The 22714-nt window shown below is 40.5% G+C and overlaps 1 protein-coding gene across 2 annotated transcripts in view; it reads left to right on the top strand.

Moving 5' to 3' along the window:
• The window catches only part of man2a1 (mannosidase, alpha, class 2A, member 1), a 172154-nt gene that overhangs the window by 57275 nt on the left and 92165 nt on the right, over positions 1–22714 (top strand). For both annotated transcript variants that reach the window (XM_080189037.1, XM_080189035.1), the window contains exons 6-9: positions 1991–2164; positions 6596–6782; positions 7807–7984; positions 19553–19749. In XM_080189037.1, coding sequence (XP_080045163.1) covers positions 1991–2164; positions 6596–6782; positions 7807–7984; positions 19553–19749 — 736 coding nt within the window. The remainder of the gene's footprint in view (positions 1–1990; positions 2165–6595; positions 6783–7806; positions 7985–19552; positions 19750–22714) is intronic.

Genomic DNA, 22714 nt, shown 5'->3' with positions numbered 1-22714 from the left:
ATTTGGCCATACTGTCATCAGTGTATAAGGAATATAGTAAGGGGCTGCAGACATAGCCTTGCAGAATATCAATGTTGATTGTGGAGGAGGTGTTAACAAAGAACAAAATCAGCCTGGGAAACAGGCCCTTTGGCCCAACAAGCCCGCGCCGCCATCTCAACACCACCAGTCCCCCTCTCCACCCACAACCCCTGTCTAATGTTTTATGGCCATCCAGATTGAGGGAATCTGATTTAGGGACAATTTATTCCTGCCAATCAGCCTAACAGCACATCTTTGGGGTGTGGGAGGAAACCAGAGCACCCGGAGAAAACCCACGCAAGCACGGGGAGAATGCGCAAACTCCCATAGACACCGGCCCAAATCCATGTGTCTGCACAGCAATCAGCGATAGTCACTGAGCTGTCGTCTTGCCCAGTATCTTGTCCAGTTTAGGCACACACTAGCGACATGAAACACTAGGCCAATCTCGAACAACCAAGAACAGCCCCAGTACGACCCATCGCGTTAATGCCCCTTGTTGGACCCGAGGTGGACCGACTTAAAACCTGTGAATGAAAAGAGAAAAAACATTATTATCACACCATATCCATTTACATTACCAGGGACCTGTTGTTGCCTATCCTTACAGACTGCAGTCTGTTGGTTAGGAAGCCTGAGATCCAGTTGCAGATGGAGGAGCCAAACCCTAGGCCGCAAAGTTTGGAGATGAAATACTGGTGTTGAAGGCTGAGCTGTGGTCTATGAATTGGAGTCTGCTCTGCTGCCCTGCCATATCTAGCCACAAATGATGGTGGACAATTAAACAAGTGACCAGAGGAGGAGACTCCACGTACTATCCACATCCTTAATGATGGGGGAACCCAACACATCAGTGCAAAGGATAGAGCTGATGCATTTACAACAATCTTCAGTCAGAAGTTCTGATTGAATGAACCATCCTGGCCTTCGCAGGTCCCCAACATTGCAGATGCCAGGCTTCAGGCAATCCAATTCACACCACATGATATGGGAAAACAGCTACAGGCATTGAATATTGCCTCTGACAATATCCTAGTAATAATACTGAAGGCTTTTGCTCAAGAAAGTGCCATGGCCTCACACTGTTCCTTTACAGCTACAAAACTGGCATCTACCTAGCAATGTTTAAAAATTACCGCTCTATCAACCTCCTCTTGATCAGCAGAAAAGATGCAATGGGTCATCAACAGTGATATCAAGCAAAAGTGGTTGAGTAAAAACCTGCTTGCTGACACTCAATTTGGGTCCTGCCAGGGTCACTTGGCTCCTGACCACATTGCAGTCTTGGTTCAAACATGGACAAAAGAACTGAATTCCTGAGGTGACATGAGAGTGACTGCTCTTGACATCAAGGCAGCATTTGACTGAGTGTGAAATCAAGGAGCTTTATCAAAATTTGAGTTAAGGGAATAAGGGGGGGGTGGGGGACTCTGTGATGTTGAAGCCTTACCTAGCACAACGCAAGATGGTTGTGGTGGCCACCTCAATTCCAGCACATCACCACAGGGATTCACCAGGATAGTGACCCACTATCTTGGTTGAAAGGTTCTAGCCAATTTCTTATGCTGTCTGAATATTTAATTGGAGGAAATTTCTGCTCATCCAGTATTGGATATTGAATAACCTTTTTGATTATTTCACAGCACTGAAGGATCCCATTATAATTTAGGCTTGGTAGTATTTTTAAGACATGTTTCAGTTCATTGTTATACTCCACTTTAGAGGAATGATTCATTGATCCTTATTGTACTTTATGTGAGAGGTAGTTCTCCACATATTTTAAATTTTGTTTGTTCCCAGACTTTGAAATGCAAACACATGTACTGACACACTGTACTACTGTACTTTGTATAGTTAAGCTGTGGATGCTTTTCTGAAACAATGTTGAAATATATTTTGTCCTTCTGTAATTCCCTTGGACTGCCGGTTTGATAACTTCTATATAATGTACTTTTGTTCTCTACTACAGGAATAAAACCCAGATCAGGGTGGGCTATTGATCCATTCGGGCACACACCAACAATGGCATACCTGTTAAAACAAACTGGTATTTCAAATATGCTAATTCAAAGGGTCCACTATTCAGTGAAGAAATACTTGGCTGAGCAAAGGAACTTGGAATTCTTTTGGCGACAGAATTGGGGTATGTGAATTTATATTGCATTTAATGGCATAATCACTAATTGTAAAATACTGAAGCTACAGTTCTTAAATTTCCAATGCACTAAGTATTAAGTGCAATTTTAATAACTGCTGATATCAATGTTAATTTGAATACCTGTTACGTTTTAGCTGAACCATGTCTTGCACTGTTGCACACCAGCAAATGGCCTCCTTCAGTGTAATAAACTTCCTACTATTTTCATAATTCCATGACATCAGATGAAAGTACAGTACAGGAACAGGCCCTTTGGCCCTCCAAGCCTGCGTTGATCATAATGCCTTAACTAAACTTAAAAAAAACTTCTGCCCTTACTTGGTCAGTATTAAGACATCATTACCTATTATTTTCCCTGTGTCTCTGGGTTTCTGTTGGATGCTCTGGTTTCTTCCCACAGTCCAAAGGTGTGCCGCTTGGATGGATTGGCCATGCTAAATTGTCCCTTGGTGTCCAAATATGTATAGGCTCAGTGGATTAGCCAGATAAATGCATGGGGTTACAGGGATAGAGCAGGTGGTGGTCCTACATAACATGCTGTTTTGGAGAGTTGGTGCAGATTCGATGAGCTGAATGGCATTCTTCTACATTGTAGGGATTCTGTTGTTCTGTTGGGTAGAGGGCTGAATGTTAACAGGTACAAATATGATTAATGCCATAAGAGGTCAACATATATAACTTTCAAATAATAATGCAATAGCTGTGGAATTCAATCTCCAAAGTAAAGATTCGAGAAATCATTTAATAAAAATGGTATTTTTCTGATTAAATCATGGAACATCAATAACCCTGATGTTCTCAATCATATGCACTGATATTATTATAAAACTGTCCTGTAATGCACTGTGAACAATGCCAATGCAGATAAATATCTCCAAATATTTCATAAGAAAATATTAATAACCAGAAACAATTATTTCTCTTTCCATAACATTTAGTGCCAGGGTAGTAGGTTCATTTGAAACTTTTTGAGTGGTTGTCCTCCCTCTTTTGTGAGTGACATCATGGTCAGGGTTGTGCACCATGGCCAATGGCAAAACCAGCAAATTTATGGTGGTGATAATGGGAGAGAATTTTGAGGAACAACATCTACCAGCAGGTGGGGAATCCTTAGGGAGAAGGGCTTGTGTTTTCTTTAAACACATATAATGTTGGTAATGCGAAACCATCACGTATTCTTTCCTCTGGTGATACTGCTAATTGAAATTGAAAATGAGAGGCTCTTACAAGTAACTGAAGAGGAAAACTGAAGAGGAAGGCCATGAGACATGGAGAAATGAGCAGAGAACATGCCCTTGGGTAGATCACTGCTACAATTATTGGTGCAGCATTAGTAGCTACTAAATTGTCACTGGTTAGTACAGAACTTGGGTATTTCTTGAAAAAAAACTATCAAAGCTTTTTGTCTTGCACTTATCATGACAACTGCAAGGATGCCACATTTCAAATTCACACAATATAAATAGTTGTTCCCTTTTGAAATTTGGCATGCTTACATCTGTTTTGATGGGTGCAAGATGAAAAACTTCAAGAGCATGTCTTTCTTCAGCAATACTAAATTAACTGACCTCTGCTCTGACTCTATATCCGGTAGCAAGTGGATTGTCTGTTTTTGTGTCGATGTAACAAACATGAACAAAGAAAATAATATTTTCTTGCTAATGGTACCCTTGTTTCAGGTAAAACATTCACTCTGTCCCATTGTGATAATTCCTTTGATATGGCTCTCTTTTTTCTCCCTTTTTGTCACACAACGAGTTTGACCATCCATCACAAGGTGGCTGGATCACGTCGAGCATCATTAATCCTGATTTCACAAGTATGTAGAGCTCATGGGCTGCCTTGTGACTTAAGATTGAAACCATCCATTTTGTTGCTGATGCCATATGCAACCCTGCCTGCTCCCTAAGCAGAAACCCATAGCTTTCCCCTATTTTTTCCTATCTACTTCTGATCTCTCTAAGCTAATTTTGGCCATGAGAATCACATCTTACTTTGTTCATAGGATTCCCATTGAAGTAATTTCTACCCAACTTCCCTTAATGACCCCATGTTTACAGACATATAGCACCAAGGACCCAGGTTCAACTCCAGCCTTGAGTCACTGTCAGTGTGGAGTTTGCACATTCTCCCCATGTCTGCAAGGGTCTCCTCCTAGTGCTCCGGTTTCCTCCCACAGTCCAAAGATGTGCAGGTTAGGTTGATTGGCCATGCTAAATTGACCCTTAGTGTCAAGGGGATTAGCTGGGTAAATGTATGGGGTTACACTAATAGAGCCTGGGTGAGATTGTGGTTGGTACAAACTTGATGGGCCAAATGACCTCCTTCTGTACTGTAAGGAATTCTATGATTTTCCAGTATTGTCCTTCTCCCTTTCAAACCCAATGTCAAAATGTCATGACCCCATTGTGCTTGCTAATCTACCACCCATCTTCAATGCTCCCTTCTTTGTTCTTCATTTTCCTTGAATTCTTTCTTTCATCAATGCTGCAATTCCATATTTGAATCTTAAGGGTGGCACAGTGGTTAGCACTGCTGCCTCACAGCGCCAGGGACCCAGGTTCGATTCTTGGCTTGGGTCACTGTCTGTACAGCCTGCACATTCTCCCGTGCCTGCATGGGTTTCCTTGGGTACTCCGATTTCCTCCCATGTCTGAAAGATGTGCTGGTAAAGTGCATTGGCCATGCTAAATTCTCCCTCAGTGTGACCGAACAGGCGCTGTAATGTGGTGACGAGGGAATTTTCACAGTAACTTCATTGCAGTGTTAATGTAAGCCTCCTTCTGACACTATTAAATAAACTTCAAATTCCCAGAAGATGCTTCAAAAAGGAAAATACCGGAGGGCCATTTTGGATGGAGTACTGGAAGATGAAACTAATTACATAACAGTTTGAAAGAGACAGGAGAATGGCACTAAGCCATAATGCTCATTTAGAGAGCCAGTGCAAACACAATGAGCCTCAATTTGCATAGTAACAATTCTGTGATTTCATGATCCATAATATCTACAACTTAGAATTTCTATTCTTGTGTTCAAGTCCTTAAATCCATAACCTTTTTCAATGCTATGCCCCTCTAGGAACTGTTCTTCAAATTCTAGATTCTTGTGTATCTCCTCTGCTTTTACTATAAGTTTGGCAGCTCTGTCTTCAGTATAGACACTAAAATCTCCAACCCCCCCCCTTAATTCTCCATCACCTTCTCTTCCTTTTAGGCCTTTTCTAAAATGCACCTCTTCGACCAAAATTTTACATTTGAAGGTCTCCTTTCATTTAGTAATACCAGCAATGAAACAATTTTCATACTTAGATTTTTTTGACTAGTTTCATAGTTTAAGGGTGGAATTTTGTGGCCTTATTCACCCAAAACCGTAAAATCCCACCTGAGGTCCATGGACCTTTCCATTTTCTGCCCCTCGCCCGCTCCAATTCCTGTGGCGGGCAGGGCAGTAAAATTCCGTCCTATATGATCAGGTTTAGGTGAATTGGCACATTGCTCAATGACAAAAGTGCAACATTGCTGTGAGATGTTGCTTAACATTTAAGACAGTAGGATATTAGCAAAAGCCAGTGTACGTCATAATGAAACAATAGGTAAAATTTTGCTGTGGCAGAACATTTAATGGTGTCTGTTATTAATTTAAGTTTGTTGTGCATTAGTTTTTAATTTTTTTGCATGACAAATTATTGAAAGTGCAAGCTAATCATGACAAATTGAGGGACATGAGTGAACAGGCAAGCAACAGTGTATCTCCTTAACCAATCAGATTGAAGGATTGCGAAATGAACAGTGCAAGAACTGATGAGGATGCATTAATTAGAGTGGCTGAATTCAATGTCAAAGCAGGTACAGGAAAAGAAATAAGGAGAAGAAATATTGGTTTTAGAGTGGACGCTATAATGGCAAAGGTAAAGTTTAGAAAAAAAAGGTCAACCGTTAAAACCTGCAACGTTGAGGGCCGAAGGGCCTGTACTGCACTGTAATGTTCTATGTCGTTTGAAGGATTGAGACTGCACATGTAATAGTTAATTTCATTATAAGGTAGGCTGATCGGCAGTAACTAACACTTACTACATGTTAAAAGTGTATGTAAAGCTGGCGAAATGGTATAACGCAACTTGAGCAGCAACTATTTGATATTTGAATTTAAATGTGCAACAGCCCCTTGAAATGGCTTCCTGATTTGCACATAAATAACCATATACATTGGCAGGAAAAATCTGGGCCATAATATAAAAGAAAATGTAAAAATGAAAAATACTTCCCTATTCGTATTACTGATACTGAAAAGTTTTGTAAACCCAGTGTATCATTACCTTTTTCATTGTTATGAAAATCTTTGCATGTTGCTGTCCACTTGTTAATTTAGTAGCTTTATGCTTTTACTCATACCCTGTGTTTATTTTAACTTCAGATCACAATGGGAACACAGACATTTTATGTCACATGATGCCGTTCTATAGCTATGATGTTCCTCATACTTGTGGCCCAGATCCTAAAATCTGCTGCCAGTTTGACTTCAAGCGTCTTCCTGGAGGCAGAATTAGCTGTCCTTGGAGGATACCTCCAGTTGAAATACATGATGGCAATGTTCAGGAAAGGTAACTTATTTTAAATCTTCAATCATCAAATTCAAAAATTACTTCAACACCTGTTTTAGAGTTTTGGAAGTAAGTCTTTGCACACCACACCATTGAGAGAGGGCTAACAATAAATTGTTTCCCGCTGTATCTAGCTTAAAATTTTTGTGTGTTTTTTATTCTGGCTAACACTCTGAGGATAATAGAAGAATAAAATAAAGTAAAATGAACAAAAAAAAGGAAAATATAATTTACTTCTTTCATACTTAGAGTCATAAAGGTTTACAGCATGGAAACAGGCCCTTCAGCCCAACTTGTCCATGCTACTCTTATTTTTTTGAAACCCCTAAGCTAATCTGAATTGCCTGCATTTGGCCCATATCCACTCTATACCCATCGTACCCATGTAACTATCTAAATGCTTTTTAAAAGATAAAACTGTACCTGCCTCTACCACTACCTCTGGCAGCTTGTTCCAGACACTCACCACCCTCTGTGTGAAAAAATTGCCCCTCTGGACATTTTTGTATCTCTTCCCTCTCATCTTAAATCTATGCCCTCTAGTTTTAAACTCCCGTACCTTTGGGAAAAGATATTGACTATCTATCTTGTCTCTGCCGTCATTATTTTATAGACCTTTATAAGGTCACCCCTCAGCCTCCTACGCTCCAGAGAAAAAACCTGTTGACCCTGGTTTCATCTTTCATGTGTACAAATTTAGGAAAATTTAATTGACGGAGAAGAATAAAATGTCTTGGAAGCAAACAAATTAAATTAAAATTAATAATTGCATGTTTAAAACACTGCACCAGCCCAAACTTCACTCAGTTGCTAACACACCCAGCTTTGACTCAGGAAGTTGCAGGTTTCAATACTCTTTAGTTTTGCTGAGACGCCGAACTAAATCTGAGGCAAAGGCAATTCATTGTCGATAATAAGACACTTTCTTCCTTTCTATTTGTGCTTTGCTAAAATAACATATGTCTTCAATGATCACTGTAAACTCAGTACATCTGATATCTTGTCTGTTTTCTTTATTTTGAAGAGCTAAACTCATCTTGGACCAGTACAGAAAAAAGTCCAAACTTTTCCGCACCAAAGTTGTCCTGATTCCTCTGGGGGATGATTTTCGCTATGACCAATGGTCAGAATGGGACCAACAGTTTCAGAATTATCAGCAGCTATTTGATTATATGAATTCCCATCCTGAGCTCCATATTAAGGTATGTTAAAACCTGGAGTGCAATACATATTAAGCACATGAATATATTTTAATATGGAGAAATACATTTATTTTACCTTTTTGTTTTCTGTAAAGGATACAGATGTGATTTTAAATTCTTAATTTAAGGGTTGCCTCATATAAACTGATGGTTTAAATAAAAAACAAACAGGAAAAGACCACTTGTCCTGTGCAGTAACATTGCAATCTAGGATCTTTATTCTTCAATAATAAAAAGAAAATACCATGGATGCTGGAATCTGGAACAGAAAATGCTGGAAAAACTCAGCAGATTTGGCAGCATCTGTGGAGAGAGAAAATAGAGTTAATGTTTCAAGTCTTCATGAGTCTTCAGTGGATTTTTCTTCAGTTTTGGTAATTTAACTACTAGTAGACTTGCTTAATCATCCAAATTTAGACTCTTACTATCCTTTTATATCTAATCCTCTTGAAATATATCTTCAACATGTAAAACAAGTATGCTATCAAATTTGGTTAATAAATATTTAGAAGAAAACAAATATCATAGTAATTGGAATGGATGACATTCCAGTTGACATCAGAAGGCAACTTTATCTATTGTGGACGAGCAGTATTCGGCATTCTAAAGATATGAAAAGTGCTTAGAGTTAACTGAAATCTTTAGGGCTTTGAACAACTAGAGTAATATTTGGTTAACTAACATTTCTCCAAAACAACCAATTATACAGGAGAAATGTGTCTCACGTATTCTGCATCAAAACCTGTGCAAAGACAAGGTGCAGAAATTTATATTAAATGTTTTCACAAAACACAGGATAATCGAGCTGGATTATGGGTGGATCTTCTGGCCTGGAATATAATTTAACAGATGGAAATAGAAGCGAGCGATTTACACTTGGGGATGGGCTGGCTGGGCATATGCAATTTTGCACTGGTCAATTCATTAGACATGCATGCACAAGGAGCACAGCAAATCTTGCACTTGATTCCCCAATTTCTCCTTAGCTAGACAGAGCTAATAGAAGTGCAGGGTTGCCTGGAGCAAGCATCATGTATGCCTGAGGTGACCTGTGCATTCATCCATCTAGTCAACATATTCTTTGAAGTTGTCTCTCTGACCCTGAGAATTTCAGTCAATGGAAACTTTGTACTTAGCATCGGTCTCCTGTTGGCCTCCCAACAGATGAGTCCTCTTCTCATCCATATATCCATGTGCCTGAAGTACTGCAGCATTTATTAAGGTAATTAAAGATATGTCTGTACACCCTCCCTGGAATACTATTGGGCTTCCCTCCATCACTTCCGAGGAACATTTGAGTTACCCTTGTCTTCCCATCATTGGTGGACTACCCATCCTAATACCAACCGTGACCATCTACCCAGAAACTTCGAGAGTCTAAACTGCCACACAGTTGTGGCATCCGGCCCCTGTGCCCTGAGCAGTTAAACTCTGCCTGCTTCTTTCACTGCTCCCTCCATCCCTTGCCAGCCACATCCAGTCACACCCTCCCTCCCTCGCCCCATCCCACCCAAACCTGGCCTACTTGGGTAGCCCTTCAGCACAACTCCCAACCTGGGATCTCAATGTTATGAGACCGATAAGTCAGGAAGCAAACCTGCTGCCTTGTGTGGTTCACCATAGAGAGGGGAATACACATGGGCATGATTATCATGTAGTTAACTCATGATTGATAGGATGTCTCTTTCGTCAGTCAATTGTGCTCATTTTTAATTCAATCCACCCAAAAAACACTCCTCCCATTTTGAGGATTCACACACACAGAGCAACTGATGTGAAGAAGATCCATGAGAAAAGGTGCGTGTAACTTTCCAGACATGCTTCACCGCCTTCTACCTTCCGCCCCTCACCCACCAACATCCCTCCATCACACTTGACCCACCCAAAATAATTATTCCTCTCCTCTCAGTTGCTCTTGAACCTACGCTGTTCCTCTTGAGCCTATAGCCATCATTCTCCACGTGCCTTCTCCTCCCTCTGAGCTTAAATCCATTACTGGCTCCATGCCCACCCTGATCCTGGCCTGTGTCAACTGGGCAACATGTTTTATCTATTTCTGTGACCCCACCCTCCGTGAGACCATCAGCTACTTAACCATGGCTGTGGGCCTGTCACTTTGCCACATTCTATTACGCCCTCGCACTGTGACTGTCCCCCCTGCTGCTCAATACCCTCTTCAATCCTTCTGCAATCCATGGACAGCACCAATGCACCCTTTAGGCCCCCGTCTCGCCTGCCTTCACTGCCTGGAAACCCCCTCACCCATTAACAGGACCCACATACCCATGCAAGGCCATTCCCTCCCTCCCACATACATACACAGTTGCCTTCTTTTCCTGGTTCTGTCCTTGCCCTGGACTCCTTCCCTCCCCCAGCTAGCCTCCCTGATCTATGCTCCATAGACTACCATCATTTAATCATTGCATTATTGAACAACATTATCCAAAGCTGAATAGAATAGTGTCTTCTCACTCCAGCTTCAGTAAGCTAATTTCGCTGCTTACTGCACCTCATTTATATGCAGTTGTAAACTTGAAAAATGCATTTTGCTAATTTGCTGATAACTTAATTGAGAAGGAGCTTAATTCTGGTGAGCTGGGTTTTTAATGAGTTTACATGATACGCAGATGCATGTTCCTACTTCCCTGAAAACTCTATCCCATTTTTGGAAAGCTTTTTTTTAGCCTCTCCTTCGGTTAACTTTCCCTGCCCACCTTGTTTCCTGCTCCCAGGAGCAGTACATGATTCCACCCAAAGTGTTAAACAAAAAGCGTTTGGCGGGGCAGGCTCGAAGGGCTAGATGGCCTACTCCTGCTCCTATTTCTTATGTTCTTATGTTCTTATGTAAAATAAAGAAGGAACAAACCAATATCAAAAGCCCTTCAGTTGACTAAGTCATATGCTCAGAATGTGTGACTATAGACTAATATGTCAAGATAGAACGAGAGCTGCACTTGAAGTCAATCATAAGTGACTAATGATCTGGTTAAGCACTCAGAGAAGGACACCAAGGAAGCTGACATTATTAGGAATAAGCTTAAAGCAATTAGGCCCCATGTGCCTAGGGCACAGGAATTCACTGACATATACAATGCAATAACAATGTTTATTTCAGAGCAGATCAATTGGAAACATTTTACACTTTTCAATAATTTTGCTCTATACTGGGTTGTGGAGAAATTTCCCAGAATTTTTTTTCTCCTTTGACTTGACCTAGGGTTTTATATCTGTATTTTTACCTCTTTCAGTATAGGGACTACACCTCAAGAAGTACTTCATTGCCTATAAAGCACTTTGAGGCAGCTGATCATCATGAAAGACCCTTATGGGTGGGATTTTCCACGTCTACGATGTGCTTTATGGGGCAGAGGCAATCTTCTGGTCCCGCCACTGTTAATAGGTTTTCCCATTGTTTGTACCCTTTACATTGATCACTGTCACTGGGACCAGAAGATCTTGCCAGCGGAACAGCCGTAAAATTACAGCTTATATAAATGGAAGCCTTTCTTTTCCTTCTTTTCAGGAGATTGCGTGGTTGCTGATTAGAGGAAATGTTGTGGAATCATGGCACTTGGTTGCATCAAGATTGGGACTAGGTCATTTCTTGTCCATATTTTCATATTCCTCTTCTTGGGTTGCAGCTGTGGCATCAGAGAATTATTACTCTGTAGTTTAAGGAAAGAAGGACTTGTATTTAAATGGTAGTTATGTCCAAAATGTTAATTTTGTAGAAATTGTACTATTTAGTCACCATTTCAATGACTTTCATGTGGTGACACATTAGTGAAATATTTTCTAGAATGACCAATACTGATACCTAAAATATGCATCCTATATACATTCAAAAGATTTTAAACCATAGAGTTTCAGTGATAGCTATGAATTGCTTTTTTAATGTCAGTAAAAACAAATTTATTATCCTTTAGTGCTTAGGTCAGAACCCATAAATTTTTTTTCGCACTTCACAGTCTTTACATTTTGTTTGTGCAATTAAAGAAAAAAGTAGTTTTGGTCCCAGTTGAGCTACATGTGAATAAGTCATAAATTTCTGTTGGATCTTTATAAATTGCTATGGTAATTATATATTTGAACAGTAAATGCATCAGTCTGTTCATGGACATTGGGAGTCAGAAATTTATATCTTTAAGTAAATTACTAGAACAGGAGACTTTGAAGTTCTGCAGGAGATAATTCCACATATTGCAGTCATTGTAGTTTTTTTTGTTTGAAATATTTAACAGAACATTTTGAAACACACCAGTTAATTAGTAATTGTTGGCACAAAATGAATAAACAATGATCTACAAACTTGGATGGGGAACTTGAATAAGAATGAAAAAATAGATTGAGCTTTATGGAGAAGTCAATGCAACAAAATTTGATTTATAGGCAAACTAAAGATGTAAAATATTTGTTTTATGAGAGACTTAAAATTTTTTTTTAACCATCAGGAAATTGAGAAGTGTTTTGTGATAAAGGAGAAAATTGAATTTGAATCTATGGAAGGAAACTACATTTGATTTTCTTGTTTTTCACTTCATTTCTTCCCTCTTCTCATGTATTCCTGAAAACATTGCTACCGAGGCACGGTTCCATCGTAATATTCTGTTTCCGTGACTATTCTCCTTGTCTGAACTTAGACTTTGATTGTTGTTAAACTGTTTCATTGTATGGAGGAGACAGAAATCTTAATGAAACTGATCATATATTTACTTTATTTGCATGAACATGCCCTTCCAGTCGCAATTTCTAGTGGTACATGAGTCTTTGCTGGATTAACTTTCTTCTTATATGGGAATATCTCATCAGTTTTTTAATGAACAAATGCACAATTTAAAATTGAATATGCAACTTTTCTGTTATATATAACTCACATTAAAACCAACTGCCTGCATGATATGCAGTCAGCATTCTGCACTTGCTTGCATTTGAACAAAAACAGCACTTCTTTTTGACGCTCCCTTCAAAAGTTTATTAAAAGAGATGGATTTTAAGTAGGATGTAAGGAGGGGAAGGTGAGGGCAAGATGAAGAGGGGCAAAGGTTTAGTAAGAAAAACTCAGAGCACTTGGCTTGGGTGCCAAAGACATGTGGTTTCCGCAAAAGCTTTTGAAGTGTTTCATCTGGTTAAGGTACTGATATGCTCAGAACAAAACTGGGAGATTGAAAGCAGCATGAGTGGAAGGACACTCTGGTGAGTGAAAACAGCATGAACAGAGAGATGGTCGCAAGATTGAAAAAAGCGTGAATGGTGATGCAGTTGGGCAAGTAAAAACAGAGCAAAGGGAGAAGCAGTCGGGAGATTGAAAACAGCACTAGAGTACAGTGTGAAATCTAAGTGCTAGCTTGCTAGGTGAGGTGAAGTCAGGATTCAAGTGTGACACACGGCAAGTGGGAGCAGCTGACTGGGTGAGTACATTTGGGTAAGTATTTACTACTTTTATGACTTATAGTTTGTAAGGTCTTTATTTTGTGGTTTATAATTTGTAAGGGCAATATTCTGGAGTAATGAGAACCAGGGAAGATGGTCCCTAGAGTAATTGATTTTGTTTGATTTTAAGTACCTTTCAAGAAGAAGTTTTGTTATGGGGAAGTCATGTCTGACCAACTTGTAATTGAATTTTTTGAAGAGGTGATCAGGTGTGCAGATGAGGGCAATATACTTGATGTAGCCTATCTGGAAGGCTTTTGATAAGGTCCCACATGGGTGACTAATGGCAAAGATAAGAGCTCATGGCAAAACCATGGTTTACAAGGAAAAATAGAAACAGTATTAGGCCCAAGAAGGTGGCATACAAATTGATAGAAAAAACAGCAGACTTGACAATTGGGAGCAGCTCAGAATTCAGCTAAGGAGGACAAATGGATTGATTAAGAAGGAAAAGATAGGGTATCTGAGTAAGCATGTGGGCAAAAAAAATGACTGTAAATGGGTATGCGATGATAAAAAGATTGGTAAAGATAAATGTCAGGCTCTTACAGTCAAAAGCAGGGAATTTATAATGGGAAACAGAGAAATGCTGACTAATTAAAAGCATTTTTTTGTCCTGTCTTCACAAAGGAGGACACAAGTACTGACCCGGAAATGTTGGGGAACACAAGGGTTAGTGAGAGGGTAGAAGGCAATCAGTGTCAGTAGGGAAATGGTGTTAGAAAATTGGTGAGATTGAAGCGTGATAAATTTCCAGGACTTGATAATTTACATCCCAGAGTACTTAAAGAAGTGGCCCCAAATATAGTGGATGCATTGGTGGCCATCTTCAAAGATTCTGTAGACTCTGGAACGGTTCCTGTGGATTTGATTTGATTTATTATTGTCACATATATTAATGTACAGTGAAAAGTATTGTCTCTTCCGCGCAATAAAGAAAAAGCAAAGTGTTCACAGAGAAAAAGAGCATGCAGAATGTAATGTTATAATCATAGCTAGGGTGCAGAGAAAGATCAACTTAATGCGAGTTAGGTCCATTCAAAAGCCTGATGGCAGTGGCGAAAAAGCTGTTTTTGAGTCGGTTGATATGTGTCCTCAGACTTGGATTGGATGGTAGCTGATATAACCCCACAATTTGAAAAGGGAGGTACAGAGAAAACAGGAAATTACGGACCTGTCAGCCTGGCATCAATAGTGGGCAAAATGCTACAGCCCATTATAAAAAATTTAATAACAAAGCATTTGGAAAACAGTGGCAGGATCAGAGAGTCAGCATAGATTTATGAAAGGGAAATCATGTTTGACAAATGTATTGTAATGTTTTGAGTATATAACTAATAGAGTTGATGACGGGGAGCCAGTGAAGGTAGATTATTTGGACTTTTGGAAGGCTTTCGACAAAGTCCCACTTAAGAGATTAGTATATAAAATTAAAATGCATGGGGTTAAGCATAGTATATTGAAATGGATGGAAAGCTAGTTGGCAGACTGGAAAGAGAATAGGAATAAATAAGTATTTTTCCAAGCAGTGACTAGTGGGGTACTGTAGGGATCTGTGCTAGGATGCCAGCTATTCACAATATATATTAATGATTTAGATAAGGGAACTGAATATATCTCCAAATTTGCAGATGACACAAAGCTGAGTGGGAGGATGAGCTGTGAGGAGGATGCAGAGATACTTCAGTGTGACTTGGATAAGTTGAGTGAGTGGGCAAATGAATGGCAGATGCAGTATAATGTGGAATATGAGGTTATCCATTTTGGTAGCAAAAACAAGAAGACAGATTATTATCTGAATAGCTATAGATTGAGAGACAGGGATGTGCAATGAAAGCCGGGTGTCCTTGTATACCAGTAGCTGAAAGTAAGCTTGCAGGTACAGCAAGCAATGAAGGAGGCAAATATATATTGGCTTTCGTAGCAAGAGAATTCAAGTGCAGGAGCTGGGATGTCTTGCTGCAGTTATACAAATCCTTGGTGAGACCATACCTGGAATATTGTATGTGGTTTTGGTCTTCTTATCTGAGAAAGGATGTTGTTGTTATGGATTGAGTGCAGCGAAGGTTTACCAGACGGATTCCTGGGATGGCAGAACTGTAATATGAGGAGAGATTGAGTCGGTTAGGATTATATTTGCTAGAGTTTATAAGAATGAGGGGGATCTCTTAGAATCCAGGAGTAGACAGGGTAGACGCGGAAAGGATGTTTCTGATTGTGGAGGAGTCCAGAACTAAGGTCACAGTCTAAGGATATGGGGTAAATCATTTGGGACTGAGACAAGGAGAAACTTCTTCACTGAGAGGATGGTGAGCCTGTGGAATTCTCTACCACAGAAAGCTGTTGAGACCAAAACATTGTATGTTTTCAAGAAGAAGTTGAATATATGTCTTGGGGATGAAGGGGTCAAAGGATATGGGGGAAAGCAGGAACACGTTACTGAGTTGGAAGGTCAGCCATGACCATAATGAATGCTGGAGTAGGTTCGAAGAGCAGAATAGTATACTCCTGCTTCCATTTTCATTGTTTCCATGCTGAGATAATAAATGCATGTGTAGGAAGCTATCAAAATCTGCACCAAAGTTGCAAGTAAGCTTAAAGCTAACAATTAGCAGTTGCATTCCTTACCTGGTTTGGTGTACTTGTAACTTCAAACCCAGTGTGTTATAGTTCACTCTGAAATGGCCAAGCAAGCCATTCATTTGCATCAAGCCAGTTTATGCTAAGTGTTTTTCTATCATTTTTCCACCCACTTTTCCTGGTTTATACTGATATTCTTTCCCCACCTCATTCTTCTGTCTCTCCCACCATCCCATTCAATGCTGGTACTCCTCCTCACCTCCAACCCAAGTTATTTTTGTTCTTTTATGCCCCCACCACCCAACTCTAATACCCCCATTTCTCTTTTATGCATCTTGGTGCACAGTGGCAGGGTGGAATTTTCCCACAATTTGTCAGAGTGTCAGGCTCTGACTGAAAACCAGCATGTATATCTCCAGAGGCACAGCCAAATTTCAGACCAGATTTTACCCATTATGAGCAAATAAAACTGGGGGCATGGTTTACACCAACACTCTAGTGGAGCGAATTCTATTAGAGCTGTCAAGGCTGGCCCCACAGAGCTCTGGGCGCCCTGATCACAGCTGAAGTATAACTCCCTCTGTCAATCCCCACAGTCAGGGAGGACCTTCTCCTACCCATAAGAATTGGGACACCATTCCCCCACCACCACAGAACCTCAGTGTCTCTTCAGCTGTGACTGCACCCCCAACCATTTAAGTCTTGGGAGCATTCTCTTCCCCCCCACAACCGCACAAATTTCGGACATTCTCTTTCCCCACCATCACATCACTGTGCCAGTGTCATTGGCACTCTCCCCCTCAGAGGCAAGTTCCCCACATTTCCCTTCACAAGCAAGGTGTTGGCCTGTATTGGGGACAGTGCCCAGAGCAATATTTACCCCAGTGCCCCCGACAGGATCGCCTCATCAGGCCAATTCGGGCATGGAATGTCCCGGCACATATTGGACAGACTTGTGTAGACACTGTAGTTGTTGCGTTGGAGGCTCTGGACTTGTGCAGCTCGCGCTTAAGTTCTGCTTCAGCAATACACCTTGCTCTGTGAGCTTGACAGCCTATGTGGATGAGACAGCGCCAGGTTTTGTGGCAGCGTTTCCCAGGTGTTGTGTCAATGTCATGCGACTTCAGGGAGGCTTTGAGTGTGTCTTTGAAACGTTTCTTCTGCCCTCCATGCGAGCGTTTTCCAGCACAGAGTTCCCCAAAGAGGAGCTGCTTGGGTATGCGCTCATCTGACATATGGATGACATGACCTGCCCACCGGGTCTGCGCTCTCATCAGCAATGTGTGGACTGATGGCAGACTTGCTCTAGAGAGAACTTCAGTGTCTGGTACTTTGTCTTGCCATCGGATGTGTAATATTCTGCGAAGACAAGTCATACGGAAATGATTGAGCTGTCTTGCATGCCTTCGATACACAGTCCACGTTTCACAAGCAGACAGGAGGGTAGTGAGTACCACGGTGCTGTAGACCTTCAGTTTTGTTGCTGGGCTGATTCTTCGACGTTCCCATACAATGGAGCGCAGTCTCCCAAAAGCAGAACTTACCTTTGCTATTCTGCAGTTAACTTCTGCATCAATAGTCACTGCTTGGGAGAGGATGCTGACAGGGTAAGTGGTCTACTGCCTGTAGTTTCTGCCCTTTGATTGTGATTGTGGGTTCTGTGTACAGTGCATGAGGAGCAGGCTGGTGCATGACTTCAGTCTTTTTAATGTTGATGGTGAGTCCAAAGTTATCACAAGCCGAGGAAAATTTGTCCATACTGACTTGCATCTCTGCCTCTGAGCCAGCATACAGGGCGCAAAGATTTCCTCTTTGCCAATGACGATAGTGACTTTTAAGGGGTGTCTTGACAAATACATGAACAGTATGGGAATAGAGGGATATGGTCCCTGGAAGGCAGAGGGTTTTAGTTAAGTCGGGTTGAATGGTCGGTGCAGGCTTGGAGGGCCGAAGGGCTTGTTCCTGTGCTGTAATTTTCTTTGTTCTCTTTGTTCAAATTGCAATACCTAATATGACACTGACCAGACAAATAGGAAGGTCTCCTATTGTTTTAAATTAATTAATCCAAAGAGAAAATAGATTAGATTGATTCTTTCGGTTGTTTGCTAACCACTGACCCTTATGCAAATATTAATATCCGGTAAGAATTAGGATTTGTTGTGTCCTTACTATCGTCCAGAGTCCTGTCATGATTAAATAGCTGGCTGACACTGCCAAGATTCACACCTGGAGAATGGGCATGTGAATGAACACTGACAGATGCCAGTGCCATTTTCCTTTTCCAAAAGTACCCCAAAATGAAAGTTGGAGGGGAAATCTTGGATTTACCAAGGATTTATGCTTATCATGAGTACAAAATTTATACATCAGCTCAGTTATCTGTATAACTAACAGAAAATTCTGTAGCTCATGCCAGTTTTAAAACAATTCCACCATTTTATAAATCATTCACAGGATATAGGGACATTGCTCTATCCTTATTTGCTCTTGGAAAAAGTGCTGGTGAGCTGCATTCTTAACAACTGCATGGTTTGCAAGACCATTTCAGAGCATGAAGAGTCAACCACATTGCTGTGGATCTGGAGTCACACATAAGCCTGGCTTGGGTAAGGAAGGATTTCCTTCCCGAAAGGACATTAGTGAACCAGACATTTTTACAACATTATTTTAAATCATATTTTTATTCCAACTTATTTAATTATCTGAAGTTAAATTCCCTTGTTGCTGTGATGAGAATAATGTCATGTCTCCTAAACATTAGTCCCGGCCTCTGGATTGTTAATCTAATGACATAATTACAATGCTAGTTTTCCTGAAAAATTTGATACAAAAAAGCACAACATACATGAAGTGCTCCTAAACTCCTATCACCATAAATATACTCGAATCTAGACTAGATTATGTTTTTGTAAGGCAGAACTATTGCAGCTTTTCTTTTATTCAAAAAAAGCCCATTCTTACCCGAGGAATACTGCTTGTATTAGTTATTAGATAATCATATGGAAACCTTTGTCATCTAACAGTTGTTCTTCCAACATTTAATAATGTTTATTCTTCTTTTACCCTAATTGATAAATTTGTATAACACAGAACATTCTGATGCACCAAATAGACAGTTAATTTTGAAAGCTCTAATTGTTGGAAGACAGGAGTTTTTCCAAAACATATGTAACTATTGGTGATTTATTACACAATTCCTGTTCTTATTTCCTCTGTTTCTATTCATGATATTTATATACATATAAAAGACCAGGTACTCTATCTGAACTATGTTTGATAATTCAACGTCTTTGATTTTAAAAAAATAATTACCCTCAGAATAGCTGCTACCCAGTGAAGCCAAAATATATTTGTTCCAAGAAACTGTGTCATAACTATGTCTTGGACGTTAAAATTACTCAGGTGATCAGATAAAGCTGTAAAGCAACAGCTTTGACCCATATTTTAAAAAATAAATGGACAATAAGCCATCCATGTGAACAATAGGAGGTTGAAGTCACTTTTAAAATTGGAATTATTAACAAAATGGATAATTAATAGTTGGATATTCTTTTCTAGGCTCAATTTGGAACATTGTCAGATTATTTTGATGCTCTTCATAAAGCTGCTGATTCAGGAAATTCACCAACACCTTTTCCTGTCTTGAGTGGGGACTTCTTTACCTATGCAGACAGAGATGACCATTACTGGAGTGGATATTTTACCTCCCGGCCCTTCTATAAGCGAATGGACAGAGTTTTAGAATCACACCTGAGGTAAATACTTACATTTGTACATTAGTTCTGATATCATGTGTATTTGGAAGCAAGTACCAATTTTGTTGTTTCTTCTCAAGTTTTATTGACAATGTGAATGAAGTAGCAAAAAGCAGTTAATATGTATCTTTTTACTTTCTACACAGATCATGAGTTTTGTAATTATTAGAAGCACTCTAAATAACTGACTAATTTTAATAAATATATGTAGGGTTTCAAGTTCTTATCACACTTTTCCCGCTTAGAGAAACTACTGTAGGTCAGAGTCTAGTCAATGTATTTCTTGCAAAGTGCTGATCTCAATCATTCTAAGTGCCATTTAACTCTCACATTGAAGGTGATTGAGATTTCAGGAATTAATTTCAGACGTTCACTGAAACGTGACACAGCCGCTTGAATAAATCTGTATAAACCTTTATTTTTACCTAATGTCTTGGAAGTTTCCTCAGTTCCATTTGTACAATCTTTGACCAATCTTTGACTTAGATTGACTACTACAGAGGGTAATTATTTATTTTCTGATGTAGAACATAGAACACAGAAAAACTACAGCACAAACAGGCCCCTTGGCCCACAAGTTGCGACGAACATATCTCTACCTAATAGGCTTACCTATAACCCTCAATCCTACTAAGTCCCATGTACTCATCTAGAGATCTCTTAAAAGACCCTATCGAATCTGCCTCCACCACCACCGCTGGCAGCCAATTCCACACACCCACCACCCTCTGAGTGAAAAACTTACCCTGACATCTCCTCTATACCTACTCCCCAGCACCCTAAACCTGTGTCCTCTTATGGCAGCCATTTCAGCCCTGGGAAAAAGCCTCTTAGAATCCACCCGATCAATATCTCTCAACATCTTATACACCTCTATCAGGTCACCTCTCATCCTTCTTCTCTCCAAGGAGAAAGGACTGAGCTCTCTCAACCTATCCTCATAAGGCATGCCACCCAATCCAGGAAACATCCTTGTAAATCTCCTCTGCACCCTTTCAATCGCCTTCACATCCTTCCTGTGATGAGGCGACCAGAACTGAGCACAGTACTCCAAGTGGGGTCTGACCAGGGTCTTATACAGCTGCAGCATTATCTCCCGACTCCTAAACTCAATTCCTTGATTGATGAAGACCAGTACGCCATACGCCTTCTTAACCACAGCCTCTACCTGTGAAGCCAATTTGAGAGTCCTATGAACCTGGACCCCAAGTCCTTCTAATCCTCCACTCTGCTAAGAATGTTTCCCTTAATGTTATATTCCTTCATCCTATTTGATCTGCCAAAATGAACTGCCATACACTTATCCGGGTCGAAGTCTGCCCATTTGATCCCATTTGATCTGCCACTTCTCCGCCCAGTCTTGCATCCTATCTGTGTCTCGCTGCAACTTCTGACATCCCTCCAAACTATCCCCAACACCTCCAACCTTCATGTCATCGGCAAACTTACCAACCCAAGCCTCCACTTCCTCATTGAGGTCATTTATGAAAATCACAAACGGCAAGGGTCCCAGAACAGATTGCTGAGGCACTCCACTGGTGACCGACCTCCATGCAGGAAAAGACACATCTACAACCACTCTTTGCCTTCTGTGGGCAAGCCAGTTCTGGATCCACAAAGCAATGTTCCCTTGGATCCCATGCCCCCTCACTTTCTCAATAATACATGGGGGACCTTATCAAATGCCTTGCTGAAGTCCATATAAACCACATCTACCACTCTTCCTTCGTCAATGTGTTTAGCCACATCTTCAAAAAAATTCAACCAGGCTCATAAGGCACGATCTGCCTTTGACAAAACCGTGCTGACTGTTTTTGATCATACTATATTTCTCTAAATGCTCATAAATCCTGTCTCTCAGGATCTTCTCCATCAACTTACCAACCAATGAGATTAGTCTCACCGGTCAATAATTTCCTGGGCTACCTGTACTCCCTTTCTTGAATATAGGAACCACATCCGTAATCCTCCAGAACCTCTCCCATCTCCATCGATGATGCAAAGATCATTGCCAGAGGCTCTGCAATCTCTTCCCTTGCCTCCCGCAGTAACCTGGCGTACATCCCATCTGGTCCTGGCGACATATCTAACTTGATGCTTTTCAAAAGCTCCAACATATCCTCTTTCTTAATGTCCACTTACTTAAACTTTTCAGTCCGCCACAAGCCTGCATAACAACCACCAAGATCCTTTTCAACAGTGAATACTGAAGTGAAGTATTCATTGAGCACCTTTGCTGTTTCTACCGGTTCTATACAAACTTTCCCACCATCACATTTTATAGGTCCTATTCTTTCACGTCTCATCCTTTTGCTCTTCATATACTTGTAGAACACCTTAGGGTTTTCCATAACCTTACCTACCAAGGTCTTCTCATGACCTTTTCTGGCTCTCCTAATTTCCTTCTTAAGTTCCTTCCTAAGTTCCTTCCTACAAGTCGTGTACTCCTCTAGATCCCTAACATTACCTCACTCCCTGAACCTTTTGTATGCTTTTCTTTTTGATTAGATTCATTACAACTTTCATGCATCACAGTTCCTGTAACCTACCAAAACTTCCCTGTCTCATCGGAAAGTTGTTGTGCAGAACTCCAGACAAACATTCCTTGAAAATCTGCCACATTAATTCTGTACCTTTCCCAGAGAAAACCTCCTTCCAATTTATGCCTCTAATTTCCTGCCTGGTGGCTTCATAATTCTCCTTACTCCAGATAGACACTTTTCGAGCTTGCTTGATCCTATCTCTGTCCAATGCTAGTGTAAAGGAGATAGAGTTATGATCACTATCCCCAAAATGCTCTCCCACTGAGAGATCTGACACCTGTCCAGGTTCATTACGCAATACCAAATCAAGTACAGCCTCTCCTCTTGTAGGCTTATCCACGTACTGTGTCAGGAAACCCTCCTGAACACACCTAACAAACTCCTCCCCGTCCAAACCCCTTACCCTAGGGAGGTTCCAATCA

Source organism: Carcharhinus amblyrhynchos, chromosome 5 (assembly GCF_965287045.1).
Source record: "Carcharhinus amblyrhynchos chromosome 5, sCarAmb.v2.hapA, whole genome shotgun sequence".
Lineage (NCBI taxonomy): Eukaryota > Metazoa > Chordata > Chondrichthyes > Carcharhiniformes > Carcharhinidae > Carcharhinus > Carcharhinus amblyrhynchos.
This window is presented reverse-complemented; position numbering and strand designations above follow the sequence as displayed.